At 52.7% G+C, this 17,148-nt stretch overlaps 5 protein-coding genes across 5 annotated transcripts; 1 reads left to right on the top strand and 4 right to left on the bottom strand.

The window, feature by feature from the left end:
• Positions 1-395: 395 nt before the first annotated feature.
• On the bottom strand, positions 396-2,018 carry MRS44_007314 (uncharacterized protein; the record flags this gene model as incomplete). The annotated part of the gene is made up of 4 exons (XM_046281824.2): positions 396-439; positions 490-1,639; positions 1,797-1,892; positions 1,965-2,018. The coding sequence occupies 4 exons, from the start codon at positions 2,016-2,018 to the stop codon at positions 396-398; spliced, it is 1,344 nt and encodes a 447-aa protein (XP_046129155.1).
• Positions 2,019-3,179: 1,161 nt separating this feature from the next.
• On the bottom strand, positions 3,180-3,665 carry MRS44_007313 (uncharacterized protein; the record flags this gene model as incomplete). Its single annotated transcript, XM_046277012.2, has 1 exon — positions 3,180-3,665. One exon carries the CDS (start codon positions 3,663-3,665, stop codon positions 3,180-3,182), a length of 486 nt encoding a protein of 161 aa, XP_046129156.1.
• Positions 3,666-5,190: 1,525 nt separating this feature from the next.
• Positions 5,191-5,949, bottom strand: MRS44_007312 (uncharacterized protein; the record flags this gene model as incomplete). Its single annotated transcript, XM_046282037.2, has 2 exons — positions 5,191-5,228; positions 5,280-5,949. The coding sequence occupies 2 exons, from the start codon at positions 5,947-5,949 to the stop codon at positions 5,191-5,193; spliced, it is 708 nt and encodes a 235-aa protein (XP_046129157.2).
• A 3,772-nt stretch (positions 5,950-9,721) lies between these two features.
• Positions 9,722-11,342, top strand: MRS44_007311 (uncharacterized protein; the record flags this gene model as incomplete). The annotated part of the gene is made up of 3 exons (XM_046278779.2): positions 9,722-10,300; positions 10,354-11,038; positions 11,089-11,342. 3 exons carry the CDS (start codon positions 9,722-9,724, stop codon positions 11,340-11,342), a joined length of 1,518 nt encoding a protein of 505 aa, XP_046129158.2.
• A 2,088-nt stretch (positions 11,343-13,430) lies between these two features.
• MRS44_007310 (uncharacterized protein) lies at positions 13,431-17,148 on the bottom strand (the record flags this gene model as incomplete). Its single annotated transcript, XM_046278780.2, has 2 exons — positions 13,431-16,526; positions 16,606-17,148. The coding sequence occupies 2 exons, from the start codon at positions 17,146-17,148 to the stop codon at positions 13,431-13,433; spliced, it is 3,639 nt and encodes a 1,212-aa protein (XP_046129160.2).

Below are 17,148 nucleotides of genomic sequence, written 5' to 3'. Positions count from 1 at the left end.
ATGATCTGATCATCATTCATACACCACTGAGAAACACAATCAATGGTTAGCAAGTGTCGACCAGGACTGTACGCAGACATGCAACACCATCATGGACATAAAGAAACGACCGCGGAATCATCTTATTCGAGGCCTTCGCCCGTATCCTTTGATCCGTCCTTCTATTGAACCGTTGGACCCATTCAAAGGCATCAAAATCATACGCCTTGCGAGCCGCGACCTCCAAGGCGGATCGATCGATGCATGCTAATTAAAAACAGAAACACCCTCCCGTATAATCTCCAGTCTGTTCTCCCCGTCTTGCGGAGATTCAGCACTCGGGACTCTAGCCTCACAGATCGTTATTACACCATATTCAACCCTCGCCCCGTCTATCTGGTTTGCGATTGTGTCGCTTAGATACCCAGGGTGAACTCGACGCCGACATCGATATCGCGAGCTGCGAATGCGTTAGTACTTGGAAACATGAATCCCAGACAGGCAACTTACCGAGCTTGACGACCTTGGACAGCTGTACGGCCTTCTCGGCGGCGCTTTGTAGGTCATCGATGGAGAAGATCTTGAGACCAGAGTCGTTGATGAGTTGGTGGGCAGCATCGACGTTGGTACCCTGGAGACGGGCAATGATGGGGATCTTGAGGTTCAAGCTCTCGACAGTCTTGATCAAACCAGTGGCGATGGCATCGCATCGCACGATACCGCCAAAGATGTTGACAAAGATGGCAGTGACCTTGGCGTCGCTGGTGATGAGCTCGAAAGCCTCCCTAATGGCGGCAGGAGTGGCACCACCACCAACGTCGAGGAAATTGGCGGGCTGACCACCGTTCAGCTTGATAATGTCCATGGTGGCCATGGCAAGACCGGCACCGTTGACAAGGCAGCCAATATCACCATCGAGCTTGATGAAGTTGAGGTTGGACTCGGCAGCGCGGACCTCATCAGGGTCCTCCTGGCTGGTGTCGCGCCACTCAAACACCTCCTTCTGTCGGAAATCGGCATTGTCGTCGAAGCCGAACTTGGCGTCCATGCAGAGAACCTGGTGGTCGGAAGTCTCGGACAGAGGGTTGATCTCAATCTGGGTCGAGTCCTTCTCCTTGAAGATCTGGTAGAGCTTCTGGATGGTGTCCTTGGCCTCCTCGATGCACTGCTCGCTGAAGCCGAGCTTGGTGGCGATGCCGCGGGCAATCTCGTCAGTCACACCAACGTTGATATCGATGTAGTTGGTGTTGATGGCACTGGGGTTCTCCTTGGCAACGGTCTCGATATCCATTCCACCCTGGGAAGAGGACACGATGACGGGGCACTGGTGTTGACGATCCATAAGGATGGCCAGGTAGAACTCGCGACGAGCAAACTTGCGCTCGCAGATGTAGACAGAGTTGCAGAGACGGCCGCCAGCACCCGTCTGCTTGGTGATGAGGTTGTAGCCGATCATCTGCTGGGCAAACATCTCGGCCTCGTGGGGAGAGTAGATGACACGGACACCGCCCTTGAGGCCATTGTCGAAAGTACCCTTTCCTCGACCGCCGGCAAGGACCTGGGCCTTGATGACCATGTCCTCGGTGCCAATCTGCTCAGCGACCTGCTTGGCCTCCTTGGCCGTCTTTGCGACAGCTCCCTTGGGGACGCCGACGCCATACTGTTGACATCATAGGTGGTTAGCCGCAGTTCGTTGTGCATGCATGTGAGATCAGAGCACATGATGAGCGGGACGACCAGAAGTGGCCCCATTGTTTGGCTCGCGATAACGAAGACGGTCGCAAAAGGGGGATAGGACAGGATGAGGGAGCTCTTACCTGTCGCAGGAGGTCGGCAGAAAGGTACTCGTGAATGCTCAGAGCTCTCCTTTGTTGAACGCCGGGGAATCGAGCGGCGGGAGCAGCAAATTGGAGCTATCGTAGATTCGACGTCAGCAACCACACCACATGCTTGTCTGCCAGTACTCATGCGAGATCGAGACGTACCTTGGAGGCGTTGAGGGCCGAAGCCACAGCGCGACTACGGCCGAGCTTGAACATTGTGACTGAGGAGAGGGGAGATTGGCGAGGAGAGATGTGAGAGAAAGGGGAGATCGTGAGAGAAAAAAAGAGGTTTTTCGGATGATGAGGACCAAGCTGTCAAGTCAAAAGCCTGCTTGATCAAGTCAGGAGCCAACTGGAAGCCCCCAACGGACCACCCGCCCAAAAACGCAGACGAAAGGCCCTTGGTGCGCCCCACCTTTTCTGGCACGGGATTTGTCGGGCTAGGGACGCGGAAAAGATATTGACCGAGGTACCCAGCCCACTAACCGGGGAATCGACTTCCCTGTGACGACAGTGTGCAGGCCCAGAAAAGTGTCCTGATAAAGCCTGTGGTAACCGTGAGAAGGTGAGATGAATGGTTTTAATTGTAAACTAGTGTTTTGGACCGTTTCTTTGACATCTCTGGCTGTTTTCTACGATACCATCTTCTAGTTGTGACTTGTAACAATCTCATCTGCCACCCTCGTCTATCGCCTCGGCTCACATCACACACCCAAACAGCCGTTCCCAAGACCTCGTCATCCTCGGTGACCATGATCCAGTTGCCGTGCGCGTGGGACCCTCCAGGATCTTGATATCTCACAGGACCTCTCGCAGATTGGACGCACAACCTCCACTTTTAGTAACCGGCAGCGCTAACTTGCACCTTTCGCTCTCCTCGGCACAAGACCACCGAGGCCAAAATTGACTGACGTGACACACATGCGGCACTTGAAGTCGGTCATACAAGTCCGCTGGACAACGTACATTGAAACATCAAGGTGAACGAGCGAATAGTTTGCGTAAAACACCTCCGGGATTCGGCTACACCAGGGCTTCTCTCGGTGCGTGGTTGACCGAGCCCTGGCCCACATGGACGAAGACGTCCAGGGACCCGTTCGTGTTTAGCGCCCACGGGAGTTGGCTTCAAGAGACCGAGAGTGCTTTTTTGAATCTCTCGTATGATGGACAATCGAGGGTTGTGCTTTTTCGAAATAATTATTCTTATTACCGACTATTTCCTGAGTGCTGCTGTGTATCATTCGAAGATGCAACATCAACCATCCCATTCATATCAAGAACCTTGCCATGACCATTCTAGAATCCTAGGCAACCCTGCAGAGCTCGTCCTATCATGCCAGATACTCCGTAGACAATACCAAACTCCAACAACAAGCATCATACAAAGCCTTGAAACGGCGTCCCAATAACCTTTCCCTTCCCATCAAACCTCACCCCCTCGCTTCTTAGCAACCTCTTCTTCTCATCAATCGTGATTCCCTCTCCATCCTTTGGCCACTTCCCCTTGAATCCTCCTAGTGCTCCCCCCGTTGCCACGACCCGGTGACACGGCACCCCTGGCGCGAACGGGTTACGCCTCAACGCGTTGCCCACAGCCCGTGGTGAAGACCCCATATGCGCAGCCATGAGGCCGTAGGTTGAAAAGGATCCTTTGGGGATCTGGCAGAGGAGAGTCCATACTTGCTTCTCAAAGGCTGTGCGGTCGGAGGAGGTGATGAGGGCGAGTTGGGGGCGCATGGAGTCTGGGACGGGTGAGGGCTTTGTGGAGGCTGGTGTAGGTGATGATGTCTTTTTGACCTTCGTGGTCTTGGTCTTGCGTTCCTCGAGGGGTTCTTCGAGAGGTCGTTTAGCATTAGCTGCCATGGCTTGGCCGAATATCACAGGCGTGTTGTATGTGAGTGTGAGATGAGTGTGAGATGTCGAGTGAACGTCGTCAATTGAGAGGCCAGGAAACGAATCTTGATTATTAGAAAATATGATTATTGTTTCAAGATTTCGTTCTTGACGCGATGCTCATGTTTAAATAAACGGCGACGAGAAATGATGCGTCACGCGAAAGGGCGTGAACGCCGCCAACATCTAAAGCAACACACATCGCGAAGTCATGTGATCTCAAAGATTTGTCATGGCATCCCGACCCTTGTTGCTTTGAGTTTCTCGTCGTTTGCCACTGTTCTACCTCGACAACATGTAAAACGAGGCACCATTCCTGTCTTTGGAATCATGTTTGGCTCTGTGTTGAAAGCGTAAACAACTCTATTCCACCTGAGCTGATAAAACAAAACCGGCGTGCCCTTTTCAACAACAAGACAACGTGGCCGAGTGGTTAAGGCGATGCCCTGCTATCTTGCATATCTAGGCATTGTGTTCGCACGCGTAGGTTCGAATCCTGCCGTTGTCGACATTGCTTTTTTGCCCTTTCAAACGAATTTTTTTGCTCCTGGGATGTGTTTTCTTCGTGATGCACATCCTCTGGTGTTTTCTTTTGTCGATTTCCTTTTTTGATAGATCTCGATCGGTTTCGAGCCGTGTGGGGCCGATCTCTTGCCGCCTTCCACATGCTTGCCTAAGCCTTAGACTCCAAGTCAAGGAAGGAGCGACTCTTCACTCATGCATGTGAGCTGGTCCATGTTAACTCAAGAGACACTGTCCAAGTGAATCCATTAGCAAGCGTGTAAATACAAGGGGGTATGAAAGGTGTCACAGTATCACTTGAATAGTAGATAGATGTCTCAACTCTCCAACGACTAAACGGGTGTCTTCTACCTTCAAGATTGCTACCCTCGCTGTTCGTACATCGTCGTTGCCGTCCTGTCTTTTCAGGTCTTCTCCAGATGTCCATAGACCATGGTCTTCAACCTTATTCTTTACTTACTGTTCGATACAATCTCGACTATCCTCGCTGGTGCCCCTTCAACATTCAGCACCCCAAGCAGCCCCAGATGGTCCAGATCAGCATGATGAACCAAATACAATTCATTCACTCATTCCACTCAAGGCCATGTCGTTGTTATGGCATCGCCACTTTCTATTCTGTACACAAGGTACGCTGGTATAAATGCTCTTCAAGAGGCAGGTAGTCTCTCCAATCTAACCCAACGCCATTGATTATGCCGGTTCGAGGCCCTCGGCTCCCATGCCTATCCCCGCCGGCTCCCATTTTTCATGTTACAAGGCACAACTCATAAATGCCGCTCCGCGTGCTGTTTGTTGGCCCAAGTGTTGCAGGGTCCTACCCCTCGTAGGGTGGCCTGTACTTTGATGTGGTTTCCAAATAATCCCGGACACGCTTCTCTTGAATGCTGACTCGTGTCTATAGGTTGACGTCGTCTCGTGTGAGGAAAAGTCGTCAGTTGCTATTCCGTCCAGACCAAACGCCGGCCATGTTTCAAACCATGAAAGACTCTCCACAGCCGCACTGCTCCTCTGTTGCAATTGTTAGAATCCATATTCAAGTACTAAATGAGGACAACTTACTGATGTTGGGATTCCGGAACACAAATCGCTGGTTAAGCTTGTCCTCGGCCCAGTCCATTTCACTTCCAATGATGCTAAACAGTGCCTTGCTGTCGATCAAAACCTTGACGCCATCCTGTTCCACCGTCTCGTCAAAAGCACCAGGCTTGTCCACGTATTCGAGGTGGTAAGCCAGACCGCTGCAACCTCGGTTCCGAACGCCGACCTTGATCAGCTTGGGGTCGGGCTGGTCGAGCATCTCCCTCAATTGCTCCACGGCGGCGGGCGTCAGCTTCATGGCCGCCTTACGGGCTCGTAGCTTTGGTCGTGGCCGGGCAGCCTTGGGCTTCTGGGCCTCCTTCTCGTTGAGCTTCGGAGCTGGTGCCGAAGCCTTCTGTGTGGCGGGGGCAGCATTTTGTGAGGGTGCCTCGTGCTGCGGCTGAGGTTGTTGAGGCGGCTGGGGTCGTTGAGGCTGTTGAGGAGGAGGGCGTGTCTCGTGGACTTTAGGAAGAGGATCGGGTTGAGCTATCGAGGTCTCGGGGACGTCATCGCCTCTCGGAGGCGGAGCGTTGTGGGAGGGGAGTGTGTAGGAATGGTAGGCGACAGCGACAGGCCGGGACGAGGAGAAATACCTCACGGCATTGGGAGCGCGTCGCAGTGCGACTCTGGCTACCGATCGAGTAGCGAACATTGTCGGGGCATGGAGATAGGTTGTTCGTCTCAGGTTGGTGTTGACTGTAGATGGATGTTGGGAATTGGAGGGTCGAAGGTGGATTTCAAAGCCGGCTGCTCGGTGCTAAAAGGCGTTTGCAGCCGGAGAGCCGAAGGGCAAGGCTTGTACGTCAGGGAGCCACGCCCGATGTGGCCCGAGCCAATCAGAGGACGAGAATTACTCAGTCTTCTGCGCACTGTGGCGTGACCTGGGCGAGGCGAGAATTTCTCCGCGACTATGGGGAATTGGTATTATCCAAGGCATGACAAAGAATGGCATTGCAATATTGCCACTGTGGTTGATTCGTCGAGTTTGAGCTTCTCCGGCATGCCCAATTGACCAATTGCGATGTTGGTATTGGCTTGACAGGAGCTCTGACCTACACGTGAATTGGCTTGGTCATCCTCAGTCGGCGATGACTCCGCGGAAACATTTCTCGGCAATGACTGACAAATATCGTGAGTTGTTGCCGAACCTTGATGGCACCAGGAAAGCTACCAATGTTTGTTCACACAAGTTGAAACACCTTGATAGAATCGAGCAGGCCAATCCCGTCAGGATGATACATGATATACAAAACCGTCAGACATGTACACAGAAGAAGACAAGTGGATGATTAACCAATGCCCAGTTGCCGGTTGCATAGAATTCGCCGAGTAAAATCCGGGGAAAGGTGCAATCTTGGTTCTCAGCCACTGATTCGACGCAGGCACCGCACCTGTATAACCTTGTCCTAGCGAGGTTTGCAGCCAATGTGATGGCTTGAAGAGGCCGAGGGATCTATTCGCCGATGGGTACGGAGTACCAGATTCCAAGTACTCGGCACGATGTCAACAGCCTCGATCACCAATCCACCTTGGTTGGCATTAGACATTTCATCACCTCAAAAGTTCTGGATAACACTACCGAGAAGTCTCAGCGCCAATTACGCGTTGGGCCAGATCGTGTGATGGTAGCCTCTCAGTCATCGAGGGCCCCTCATGTTCACCGCAGACTCTTGCTGGGCTGTTGGTCGAGTCTCCTTGTCCCAACACTTCGGTTTCGATAATGGTTCTCTGAATCTGTTATACCCACAATCATCATGAACGCAACCTTGCCGCATGGACTTGTCCTGTCACGTGCACAGAGTGTAACATGGAGAACTGTCAGACCACCCTGATTGTTCCTCTGACGTTGCAAATAGCTATCATGAAAAGAAGAGGCAAGTAACAACACCAAAGATAAAAATCACCAGAAACCAAACCTCGGCAATGAGCCAGATACTTCAACTATCCGGTCACGAGTCCATGGTAATCCTGACATGGTTCCCCATGCCGTTCCCAATAACTACCCTTGCTGCGTTTCGCTGGATGGAACCGATGGTTACCGAATGCAACTTGTCCAGGAGAAGTGAAGTGACCATTTGAGCCAAGAGGAAGATCAATCTGGGGCTAGTGGCAGTTGACCGCTCAACGGTACGACATTCGATATCAGGAGTTGGGAGATGGCCGGGTCAGTGTAACCTCAAAACAGTTGGCAACGGTATCTGGCTCGATGCAACCCCGGGGATAACCCGTCACAGGACCATCCGAACAGTGTGGCTGGCCGTTGAGGAGCGCTGCCAGTCCGCTGGAACCAACGTTCGGCAACGGGCGATAGCTGAACCTTTCGATGGAGCGCACAAGGAAACGTTACATGCGGATAAGGCCCAGCGAGCGCGCCAGGAACCGAAGTTGTAGGGGCGGCTACTAGCGAGCGCAGGGGCCTTTACAGCCGCGGCTCACGGGGGCTAAGCTAAATTGTCTGTCATGGTTGATGTCCATTGGAAATGTCATTCATTAGTGATAATGTCGGGCTTTGATACGAAAGAGAGCAAGGCGGCGAATTATGGAGCCCGGCCACTGACTTGATCAGGAGTCAGCACTTGGGAATGATGATGACAGCCACGACCTCGTAATGGTCAAGTTATCTTCGTATTGAGAAAAAAGACAACTCAGATAGATAATGGAAAGTATTAACGATGAGAATCGGGTTATCTTGGTCACGAGAAGGCAAGACATTTTACAGGTTTGCCTCGTTGGTTGGACAGTGCTTCCTCTCAGTGAGGCCGTTGCTGGCTCTGGGGGTGCCCAATCACGAGGCCAGGCATTCGGCCCTTTCCCCTCTGGAGGTGGGTCGCCCTTATCGATCTGGGGTTTCTGGCGGCAACTGCCACTGACTGTGGCTCTGAGAGTGCAGATGCAAGCTTTGGTCCAGGCCAATCTTCAGGCTAAACATAGCATCCAACATCGAGTCATTGAGTAGGGTATCGTGAAAGATGCAACTTTCGTCAAGACGAGGCATCGTGAAGAAGAAGAGCATTTGTCTAGAACATGCTTCGTGGCGGTCGAGATGATTCAGAGTAAGAAAAAAGAAAGGCGCAACGTGATGCCTGCATTGTAGAAGGAATCGGATGAGAGTGAGATTGACCAACGGTCCAATCCTAGGGCATTCAACGGGCGGCTTCAACGGCCTTGACCCATGTACCGGCCGTATCGACGGATGGAGGCTTTGATGAAGCTCGGGAGGATTGATGAGCTTGGGCCTGACCACGATCCTGCCGGAGCTGAATTTGCTGATTGCCAGCAAGGGTTCTTTACTCTACGGACATTTCCATTAGGGGGGGCGAACCAGTAAAGCTTGTTAATGGTGTTGCTTTTGCTTTGACAGCGCCTCGAGTTTATTTGCAGAAGCTGACGGTGTCGCTGACAGTGGCTTACACTGCCCATTGTCAGTGCCAGCCTCTGTCGATTTCGCATATGCACGCCATCAGATTCCCCTTCCTTCGTGCTTCTCAGCTCAGCTTCTAGACCTCGAATCTACGGGTCGCCTACTGCATTCCTGATTCCATCTTTGCTTCACTTCACAAAAATCTAGGCTGCGCTCGTGCCATAGCAACCAAGTTCTGCATCGTTGTCTCAGTTAGAGAGATTTCCCCTCTGGGGACAAACAGTGCCTTTGATCGAGAAAGAAACGGTACGACGTAACGCAGCATTCGCAAGCAACAAATAAAAAACACCCGACAAGCAATCACAAACGTTGGTTCGCGAGCAAGGAAAAAAAACACCTGCTCTTCACAGCTTGGCTCTTTGATAATCGCGTCTGCAACCGACACCGAAAGCATCATCTCCAGATACCCACCAACCCTCCACCTCCACACTCCAGGCATCGTCAACTTCCCCCGCGCTGTCACGTAGCGTGTGTCTCTTGTAAGTGCCTCTGTTTGCGTCGCTCCCGTGCCCGTCCGTCTATGGTAGCAAGTGGTGCGCCACTCTCCGATGGGCATATCCCCGTCAAGAAAGCCGCACCACTCCGCCCTGCTCCAGTACCACCTTATCCACCTCACCTCACGCTGCTCCGATAGCTGGGGAGACAGTCCACTGTTACCTGCCATCGGCCCTTGACCCCTGGCAGTCCCTGTCCTACTCGACGGCACCTTGCGACAGGGGTTATTTTTGGTCTCGCAGGTCGCCTCGTGCCCTTGTCTCTCCACAGCCAGAGACTACTTGATGGCCCCTTCTCCCCGACTACTTTAATTCGACCCAGGGACGCGACAATTCGGTATTCACTGACACTCTTGACTATCAGGTTACACTCGATACTCAATCACTCTTGAGTTCTTTATTACTTGTTCCCCAGCTCTAGAGATTTCGTCTCTGAGCTTGACGTAGGGCCCTGACCCTTGACACTAAACTCATCGACACTATCGACGCCATCGATCTTCACCTTCATCATGGCTCCCAACGAAAAGGGCGATGTAACCCACTCAGCAGCAGACGGCAGCGACAATGCCCCCGCGACAACTACAGACGGCTTCCGCCCTGCAGGATGGATGTACAAGGGCTTCAAGGCAGGCCGCACTGAGCTCTGGTATGCTTCGCCAAAGATGCAGCTCTTGATGGTTTCTCTCGTCTGCTTCTTGTGCCCTGGCATGTTCAATGCCTTGACTGGTCTCGGCGGCGGCGGACAGGTTTCCAACGAGGCCCAGGATCATGCCAACACGGCCCTCTACAGCACTTTCGCCGTGGTCGGCTTCTTTGCCGGCACCTTTGCCAACCGCCTGGGTCTTCGTCTGACCCTCTCAATCGGAGGACTGGGATACTGCGTCTATGCCGCCTCGTTCCTGTGCTTCACTCACACCCAGAACATGGGCTTCGTTGTCTTTGCTGGTGCACTGCTTGGTGTTTGCGCCGGTCTTTTGTGGACCGCCCAGGGCGCCATCATGATGTCGTATCCTCCCGAGCACAGCAAGGGTCGTTACATTTCCTGGTTTTGGGTTATTTTCAACATGGGTGCTGTTATTGGCTCGCTCGTGAGTTCCAGACTATTCACTCAGAGTTGGTGGTTACTAACGTGGTATCTCAGATCCCATTGGCTCAAAACATCAACAAGAAGGCCGGCCCTGTCACTGATGGCACTTATGCCGCCTTCATCGTTCTGATGTGTATCGGTGCTATCCTGGCTCTCTTCATCTGCGACGCCGACAAGGTCGTCCGGGAGGACAACACCAAGGTCATTGTCATGAAGAACCCCTCGTGGAGCACCGAGATCAAGGGTCTGTGGGAGACTCTATATGACGCCCCCTGGGTTGTTCTCCTCTTCCCCATGTTCTTCTCGTCCAACATCTTCTACACGTACCAGAACGTCGACATGAACCTCGCCCACTTCAACACCCGAACCCGCGCCCTCAACAACCTGCTCTACTGGCTCGCCCAGATCATTGGTGCCCTCATTGTCGGCTACGGCCTCGACGTTGCCAGCATCCGCCGCAGCCTCCGTGCCAAGATCTCTCTCATCATGCTCTTTGTCCTGACCTTTGCCATCTGGGGTGGTGGTTATGCCTGGCAGAAGGACCAGACACCCCGTGAGATTGCCATGGACCCCAAGAATGAGGACCAGAAGATTGACTGGGAGGATGGCAACAAGCTCTTCCTTGGTCCCATGTTCCTCTACTTCTTCTATGGCTTCTTTGATGCCGCCTGGCAAACTTGCATCTACTGGTACATGGGCGCCCTCTCCAACTCTGGCCGCAAGACTGCCAACTTTGCTGGTATGTATTCGTTTTCACGAGTTAGAACAGATTATTGACAAATATTTCAGGCTTCTACAAGGGCATCCAGTCTGCTGGTGCCGCCATCTTCTGGCGTCTTGACGGCATCAAAAAGCCCTTCGACACAATCTTCGGCGCCACCTGGGGCTGCCTCGCCGCCTCCCTCCTCATCGCCGCCCCCGTCATCTTCATGCGCATCCAGGACAGTGTCTCCATCGAGGAGGATCTCAAGTTCAGCGACGAGACGATTGAGGATGTCATTGCCGGTCCTACGGATAAGAAGGTTGTTGACCCTGAGTCTTGAGAGAATGCAAACTCTGGGCATATATAAGCGGTGCATTTAAAGCAAACTTAATTTTAACGATCTGGCGTCTATGTGCGTCGAGGCGATTGGTATGGAATGGAATGGGATGAAATGGATGATACCTTTGGGGGCTTAGATTCAAGCAAAGGAATGATGTAGCATGGAGCTGTCTGTAATTAATGAAGATGTATGACTTTCTAAAGGAGGCAAAATATCACAAAGTTGATCCGTCTTGCACTCGTTCCTCGCAATTTGAAGAGAGTTAAAGATGAGCATGTATATAGTTGAGATCTATGTCAATCATTGCAAGGAGGCATGTGTTTAGTACACCAGCTTGGGTATTTGACATAACACTAGGTAAGGCTATACAGCTATCCCCCCTAAATGATTATCAGCGTCTCTTGCTGATTGTATCCAATAGTACTCTAAGGGCAAGAGAATAGAGATCCAAGGTGAAAAGGATTTCTTAGTCTTTTCTTACAACCTTGCTCCCCAGGATCATCGATACTTGTACTACTTGATGCTAATGGGAGGATGCACAGGTGGAGGAACAACATTGAGGTAAACCCCTGAGACTAGGTGCTGTCCAGTATCAAAGGCGTCACAATACATATCTCGGTGCTTCTTAGAATCAACGGATGGCTCAGTTTTGGCCGTGCTGGTCTTTTCTTTCTTCTCCTTTATATAGCGAGCGATAAAAGGGTCACACAGGCCATAAGCTTGGTCTCGTCATTCAGGATGGTATCGACCCGTATCAGACGGAGGAGGGTGGTGGTCCTTGTGTGAAAGCATCTCTCTCACGTCAGACTGCTACTATGATGGCTCTGATATGAAAAGATATTGATCCCCATGCGTTTGATTACACTGTTGAGCTAGCTTGTTGACGATGATAATGCTGCATTAGACTTCAGGTCTGGCGAGGATGATGTAGTAAATACCTCAGCTAATATTCAAGAAAACGTCAAAGAGCTACGTACATTGGCATGCCAAACGCCTACTCCCTTGATGAAGCTTGATCAAGGGGGTTGGGGGAGGAGACCAAGACATTATACTCTGAGGTAAGGAATTCATTCTTCCAAGTTGGCATCACAATACTTCACGAGACGAGAGGAACGGAACCAGTATTGAGGACAATGAATCCTATTTCTTCGTTTTATTCTTTCAGCTCGTTCCTATGCGGAACCTTTCCTTTTGATCTTTCTGTTATTCCCATCCTCTTTTTATCCCACTCCGTCCCAGGAGCAGAAACAAACGGCCAAGGTCGCCGTCTTCATCGTACAAGAGAAATAGATACACACACGTACAACCCAGCCATGCCGCTGCAGCACAGCCAACAGTTCCAGTTCCAGACAGCCTGCCTTTCCGGTCGTTTACAGACAAAACCCAAGAGAAAGAAAAGAAACAGCCACCAGATGAAAAAGCAAGAATCCCACAATAGTTAGTCGTCGTCGTAGCCGTTCCTGGAACCTGGTTGCACGCCCCGTGCCATAAGATTTTTGTTTTCGACGCCCGGTCCATCTCCGCCCAGAGAGAAGAAGAGAAAATACAGAATGTAGAGAAGAAACAGAACAAAAAGCAGAGCGAGTCTGAGAGGCTGCGTCCATACCCTGAAAAAGAGCCCAAACGAATGACCAAGGCAGGGTGCCGCAGTGACATGCTGTGATTCCAAACATGAACCTCTCCAGACTCCTCATCCCCTTCATGTCCCAGAGGGTAGAGCGCTCGCGCCACGTAATGTATGTAATTCTTGGTCGAGCTCCGCCCGTGGGAACCGACATGAAAACCGCAAAAACAGAAAATTGCAGACCCAAATGTGAATAACGCCGTTGTGCCGATGGATATAGTGGTATAGACATGACGATGTTTCCCATCTCTGATGAATCCAGGACAAAAATAAGGACATGACGATGTTTTTCCCATCTCTGCTGATGAAGTCCAGGACAAAAAAAAATGGGGGGTATACTGATGAATGTAGTTACTGATGAAGTAATATGTGCGCGTGGTATGGTAATGGTGGTGGTAAATCGATGCGTCAGCCCGATCTAGGGCCGAGGTTGTCGAGCTAGCAAGCATCAAGCGAGCTCTTACTTATACTTGAGCGGGTGTTGGTGTTTGGGCGCCTCGGTCTCGAGACATCCAGGCGAAGAGGTCCGCACGGCTGCCTCCGACACCGATAATGGAGGCGGCTGAGGACTCGACGGCAGGGCGGTTGGCCGTCTCGCGGGGCTCGAGCAGGAGACTCTTGCGGTAGTAGCTGACCTGCACGTTGCCCTCGTCGGTGTCACGGACTTGGCTGATCTGGGACGAGATCCAGTCCTGCATGTCTGGCACCTCGGTCAGTCGGTAAGGGATCTGGAATCGCTGAAGCTCTCCAATGATCTTAGCAGTGCGGGCGTGCTTGTCAAAGTTGACAATGGTAATACCGCCAGCACCAGCCTCCTCCGATTCATGGCCAATCGACATCTGCTTGGTGGCTGGGTTGCCAATGTCGACAAATGTCAAGTCGGTCAGGTACATGCCAAGGAATGGCAGGCAAGGGGGGACGTGGTCGTGGAGACGAGTTCGCAAGACCTTGTTGTTCTGAGAGGGCTCAACAAGGGCCTGGAGGTTTCGAAGCATCTCCTTACGCTTGGTAGAGATGATGTCCCAAGTCTTTCGAAGACGGCTGATGGTGCTGCTGTTCAAGATGCAGATAATGGCCATGAGTCCGTCATAGTTGTGGAGCTCAAGGCACTGGTGTGCGATCTTGATCCAGTGCTTGATGACCTGGGCGCGCTTCTTGACCTCTTGCTGCTGGAGAATGGTCTCGGCGACAAGGTTGGAGAGATCAGTCGACAGAGATGACATAGCCTTGACATTGGGGGCGTCGACGCCACCCTTCTTCATCCACTGAGAGGCAAGGAGCTCCTCGGGAAGAATGGAACAGAAGATAGTCATCTGCTTAATGGTCAATTGACGTGCCAGCTCCAGAGGATCAAAGTCGAGGATGCTGGGCTGAGCGACGCCCATCTTGAAAGCAGTGAGGAGGTTGAGCTGGCCCTTGGTAATGGCAGGGATAGGCAAGGGGGTCTCGGCTGGCACGTATTGCCCAATTGACGTGTTCGTCTTGCCCATCGATGAGACAAGCCGAGGCACCAGCGAACCCTCGCCTGAAACCCGCTGCGCAAGCTCATGCAGGCGTCGGCCGGCCGAAGGCAGAACAGAAGCAAGCTTAAACTCGGCAAAAGGAATGATCAGGTCCAGAGCCTGTCGGTCAGTCTCATCACGCCAGTGGGACTCGAGCCAGCCCTTGAAAGCATTGTATACCCTCAATCGAACGGGTCCAGCCACATGCGGCGAGTCGTGGACGTAGTCGAATCGCTCAATCAGTGCTTCTGCCAGTCGCACCGGAGAGCAGAAAAGTCGGAAGGTGAGGTAGAAAGTAGAGACAAACATGGCGTCGGGAGTGGACTCGTGGGTGGTGAGGCGCTCAACAAGAGCGGGAAGAGAGCCGCCAGTAACTTGGCCCTCCTTGTTGAACATGAGCTCGTGAGCGAATGTCTTCTCCATGAGTCTTGACTCGACATCCACCTCCTCGGTCTGAGAAGAGCTTCCAGCATTGCTGAGGTTAGAAATGGAAGGCTGCTTGCGGGGAGCCAGAGTGTGGTCGGGTGTTGTAGCTCGGGTAGAGGACTGCGAGACGATGCTGACCTCGGAGTCTCGGCTCAGATATGTGGCGCTGCTGCCAGCGCTAGAGGCGACCATGCTCTCAAAGCGAGAGGTCAAGTCGTTGTCGTGGCTGGTGTTGTCGATAGGGCTAAAATCTTCACCGCTGGGCAGCAAGCTGGTGGAGAGCTTGGGAAGAGGAGGAAGCGAGGGTCGAAGAGAGGAGACGGAAGAGGCCATGCTGGACAGCTGGTCGTCATTTACTGAGGAACGTCGAGAAACGGCGGGTGAAGGGTGGGCGGTCTGCTCGTCGGTAGGAGTCGTAACCTGGGGGACTTCAGGTAGCGGCTTGTCAATCGCGACAACAGTCAGTCGACGAGGTGCGGGAGTAGAGGACCCTGAAGTACGATTCGACTCGGCCACGCTGGCGGTCTCGGTGGGATCAGCGACCGATGGGGTCCTGGCGCGCTCCTCGGTCTCAATCTCAATGTCGAGAATGCTTAGATCAATGCCCAGGCTACTCGTCTCAAGCTCAAACTCAAAATCGCCAATACGCTCAATGGAAGCCTTAGCCTTGGCGACGCAGTCTCCTGCAGCTCTAACGCAGCCGGTGGCCGAAGCGAGAAGCATGCTATTGTCGTGCGGCATAATCAGATCAGCCTCTTCGGATGCAGCGTTGACCAGGGTATCGCGGGCGGAGAAGACGAGGTCCTGAATTCGCTCAAACATTGTGGCACGCGCTTGGGCGAGAGCCTCGGAGCTGGAGTTGATGTGGTCATAGACACCGTCGATAACAGCCAGCAGCTCACCACCGGAGAGTGCAGATTGACGGATGGCTGAAGCGAGTTCTGGTCGGGACTGAGATTGAAGATGGAGACGGCCGATGAAAGAGCCAAGGTGTGACAGGAAGGTATCGTGACTCCGGTTCAGGCGCTCAGTGACAAGATGATGGGCTCTAGACACCGATGAAGGTCCAGCAAAAGAAACTCTGTGCGAAATGCTGGCAGACAGGCGGTGAGTTTGGGCCATGCTTCCCTGGGACAACCTGTGAGAGCTCGGGCCATTGGGAGAGCAGAGAGACGAGAGGCGCTTATTCAAGATGGCCGACGTCTGGGTGCTCTCACTCGACTCAGAGGCTACGACACTTGTGGCGGCCTGGGAGTCGGTGTCGTTTACGGCGCGATGGCTTTGATCGTCAAAGGTAGATTGGTCGGCCGGCGGCGTCGGAGGAACGTACGACTCTTCGAGCACCGTATCCATGATGCTGACGGCCGAAGGAGCACGCGCCCTCCGGTCCTCTTCAAGTACATCCATAAAGCGGACGCCCTTTGTAACGATTCTGAAGGCCTTGAGGATCATTTCGTCGATAATATCGTTGACATCCTCGGCGGGGGCAGTCTCAAGACGCTGTGTTTCTTGTAGCCGCTTGGCCGTCTTGACCAACGATGATAGCTCGGAAAGAAGAGACTTGCGGCACTTTCGCAGAGGATCACTCCTCTGGATAAAAGGCGATTCTCGGTTCAGGCAATTGGTGCGCTCCTGTGCATGACGGTTAGGTACAAGGTGATTGAGTGGCGGACGAGGTTGGGGACGCCATGTAAGCGCCGGGGTAACTTACCAATAAGAATCGGACGCCAGCAATGATACCCTTCATGAACTCTTGGTTGCCAAACATCTCCCTATCATTGATAGTGGTGCTTCGAAGCAGATCCCAAAAGTTCAAGAGGGCCTTGAGAAGGTTGCACATGTCCTCGGGCTCATAGGCCTCGCAGTAATTGGTCGGTAGCCAGCCGCGGGCGCCCGAGACCAGCAGCGTGCCGTCGGCCCATCCATTGGTGTGGATTGAGTGTACCAGGATGACATCGCCCTCGTTGAGCGGTAACGTCACGCTCGAGTCGGACATGGCATAGCTGGGGTTGAAGGGGTAGAAGGCTCGCAGGAAGTTGTGGAATACGTGAGGAGGAGTGTACTGAGGCGACTGGGGCGAGAGGTCCTCCTGCGAGCCATTGGGAGTAGCGGGTGGTGTCATTTGAGATTGTGAGTAAAGAGTCGTGTCGTTGTCCAAAGTCGATGAAGCATCTCCAGACGTATCGGTTCGGGCCTTAGCGATGGTTAGAGGAGCCACCTGGAGACTGGCTCGCATGGGTTGGTCGCTCAGCAT

The sequence above is a fragment of the Fusarium solani genome (assembly GCF_023522795.1).
Source record: "Fusarium solani strain SB1 chromosome Unknown bctg00000004, whole genome shotgun sequence".
Taxonomy (NCBI): domain Eukaryota; kingdom Fungi; phylum Ascomycota; class Sordariomycetes; order Hypocreales; family Nectriaceae; genus Fusarium; species Fusarium solani.
Note: the sequence above shows the minus strand (reverse complement) of the source record. Positions and strands in the feature narration are given on the sequence as shown.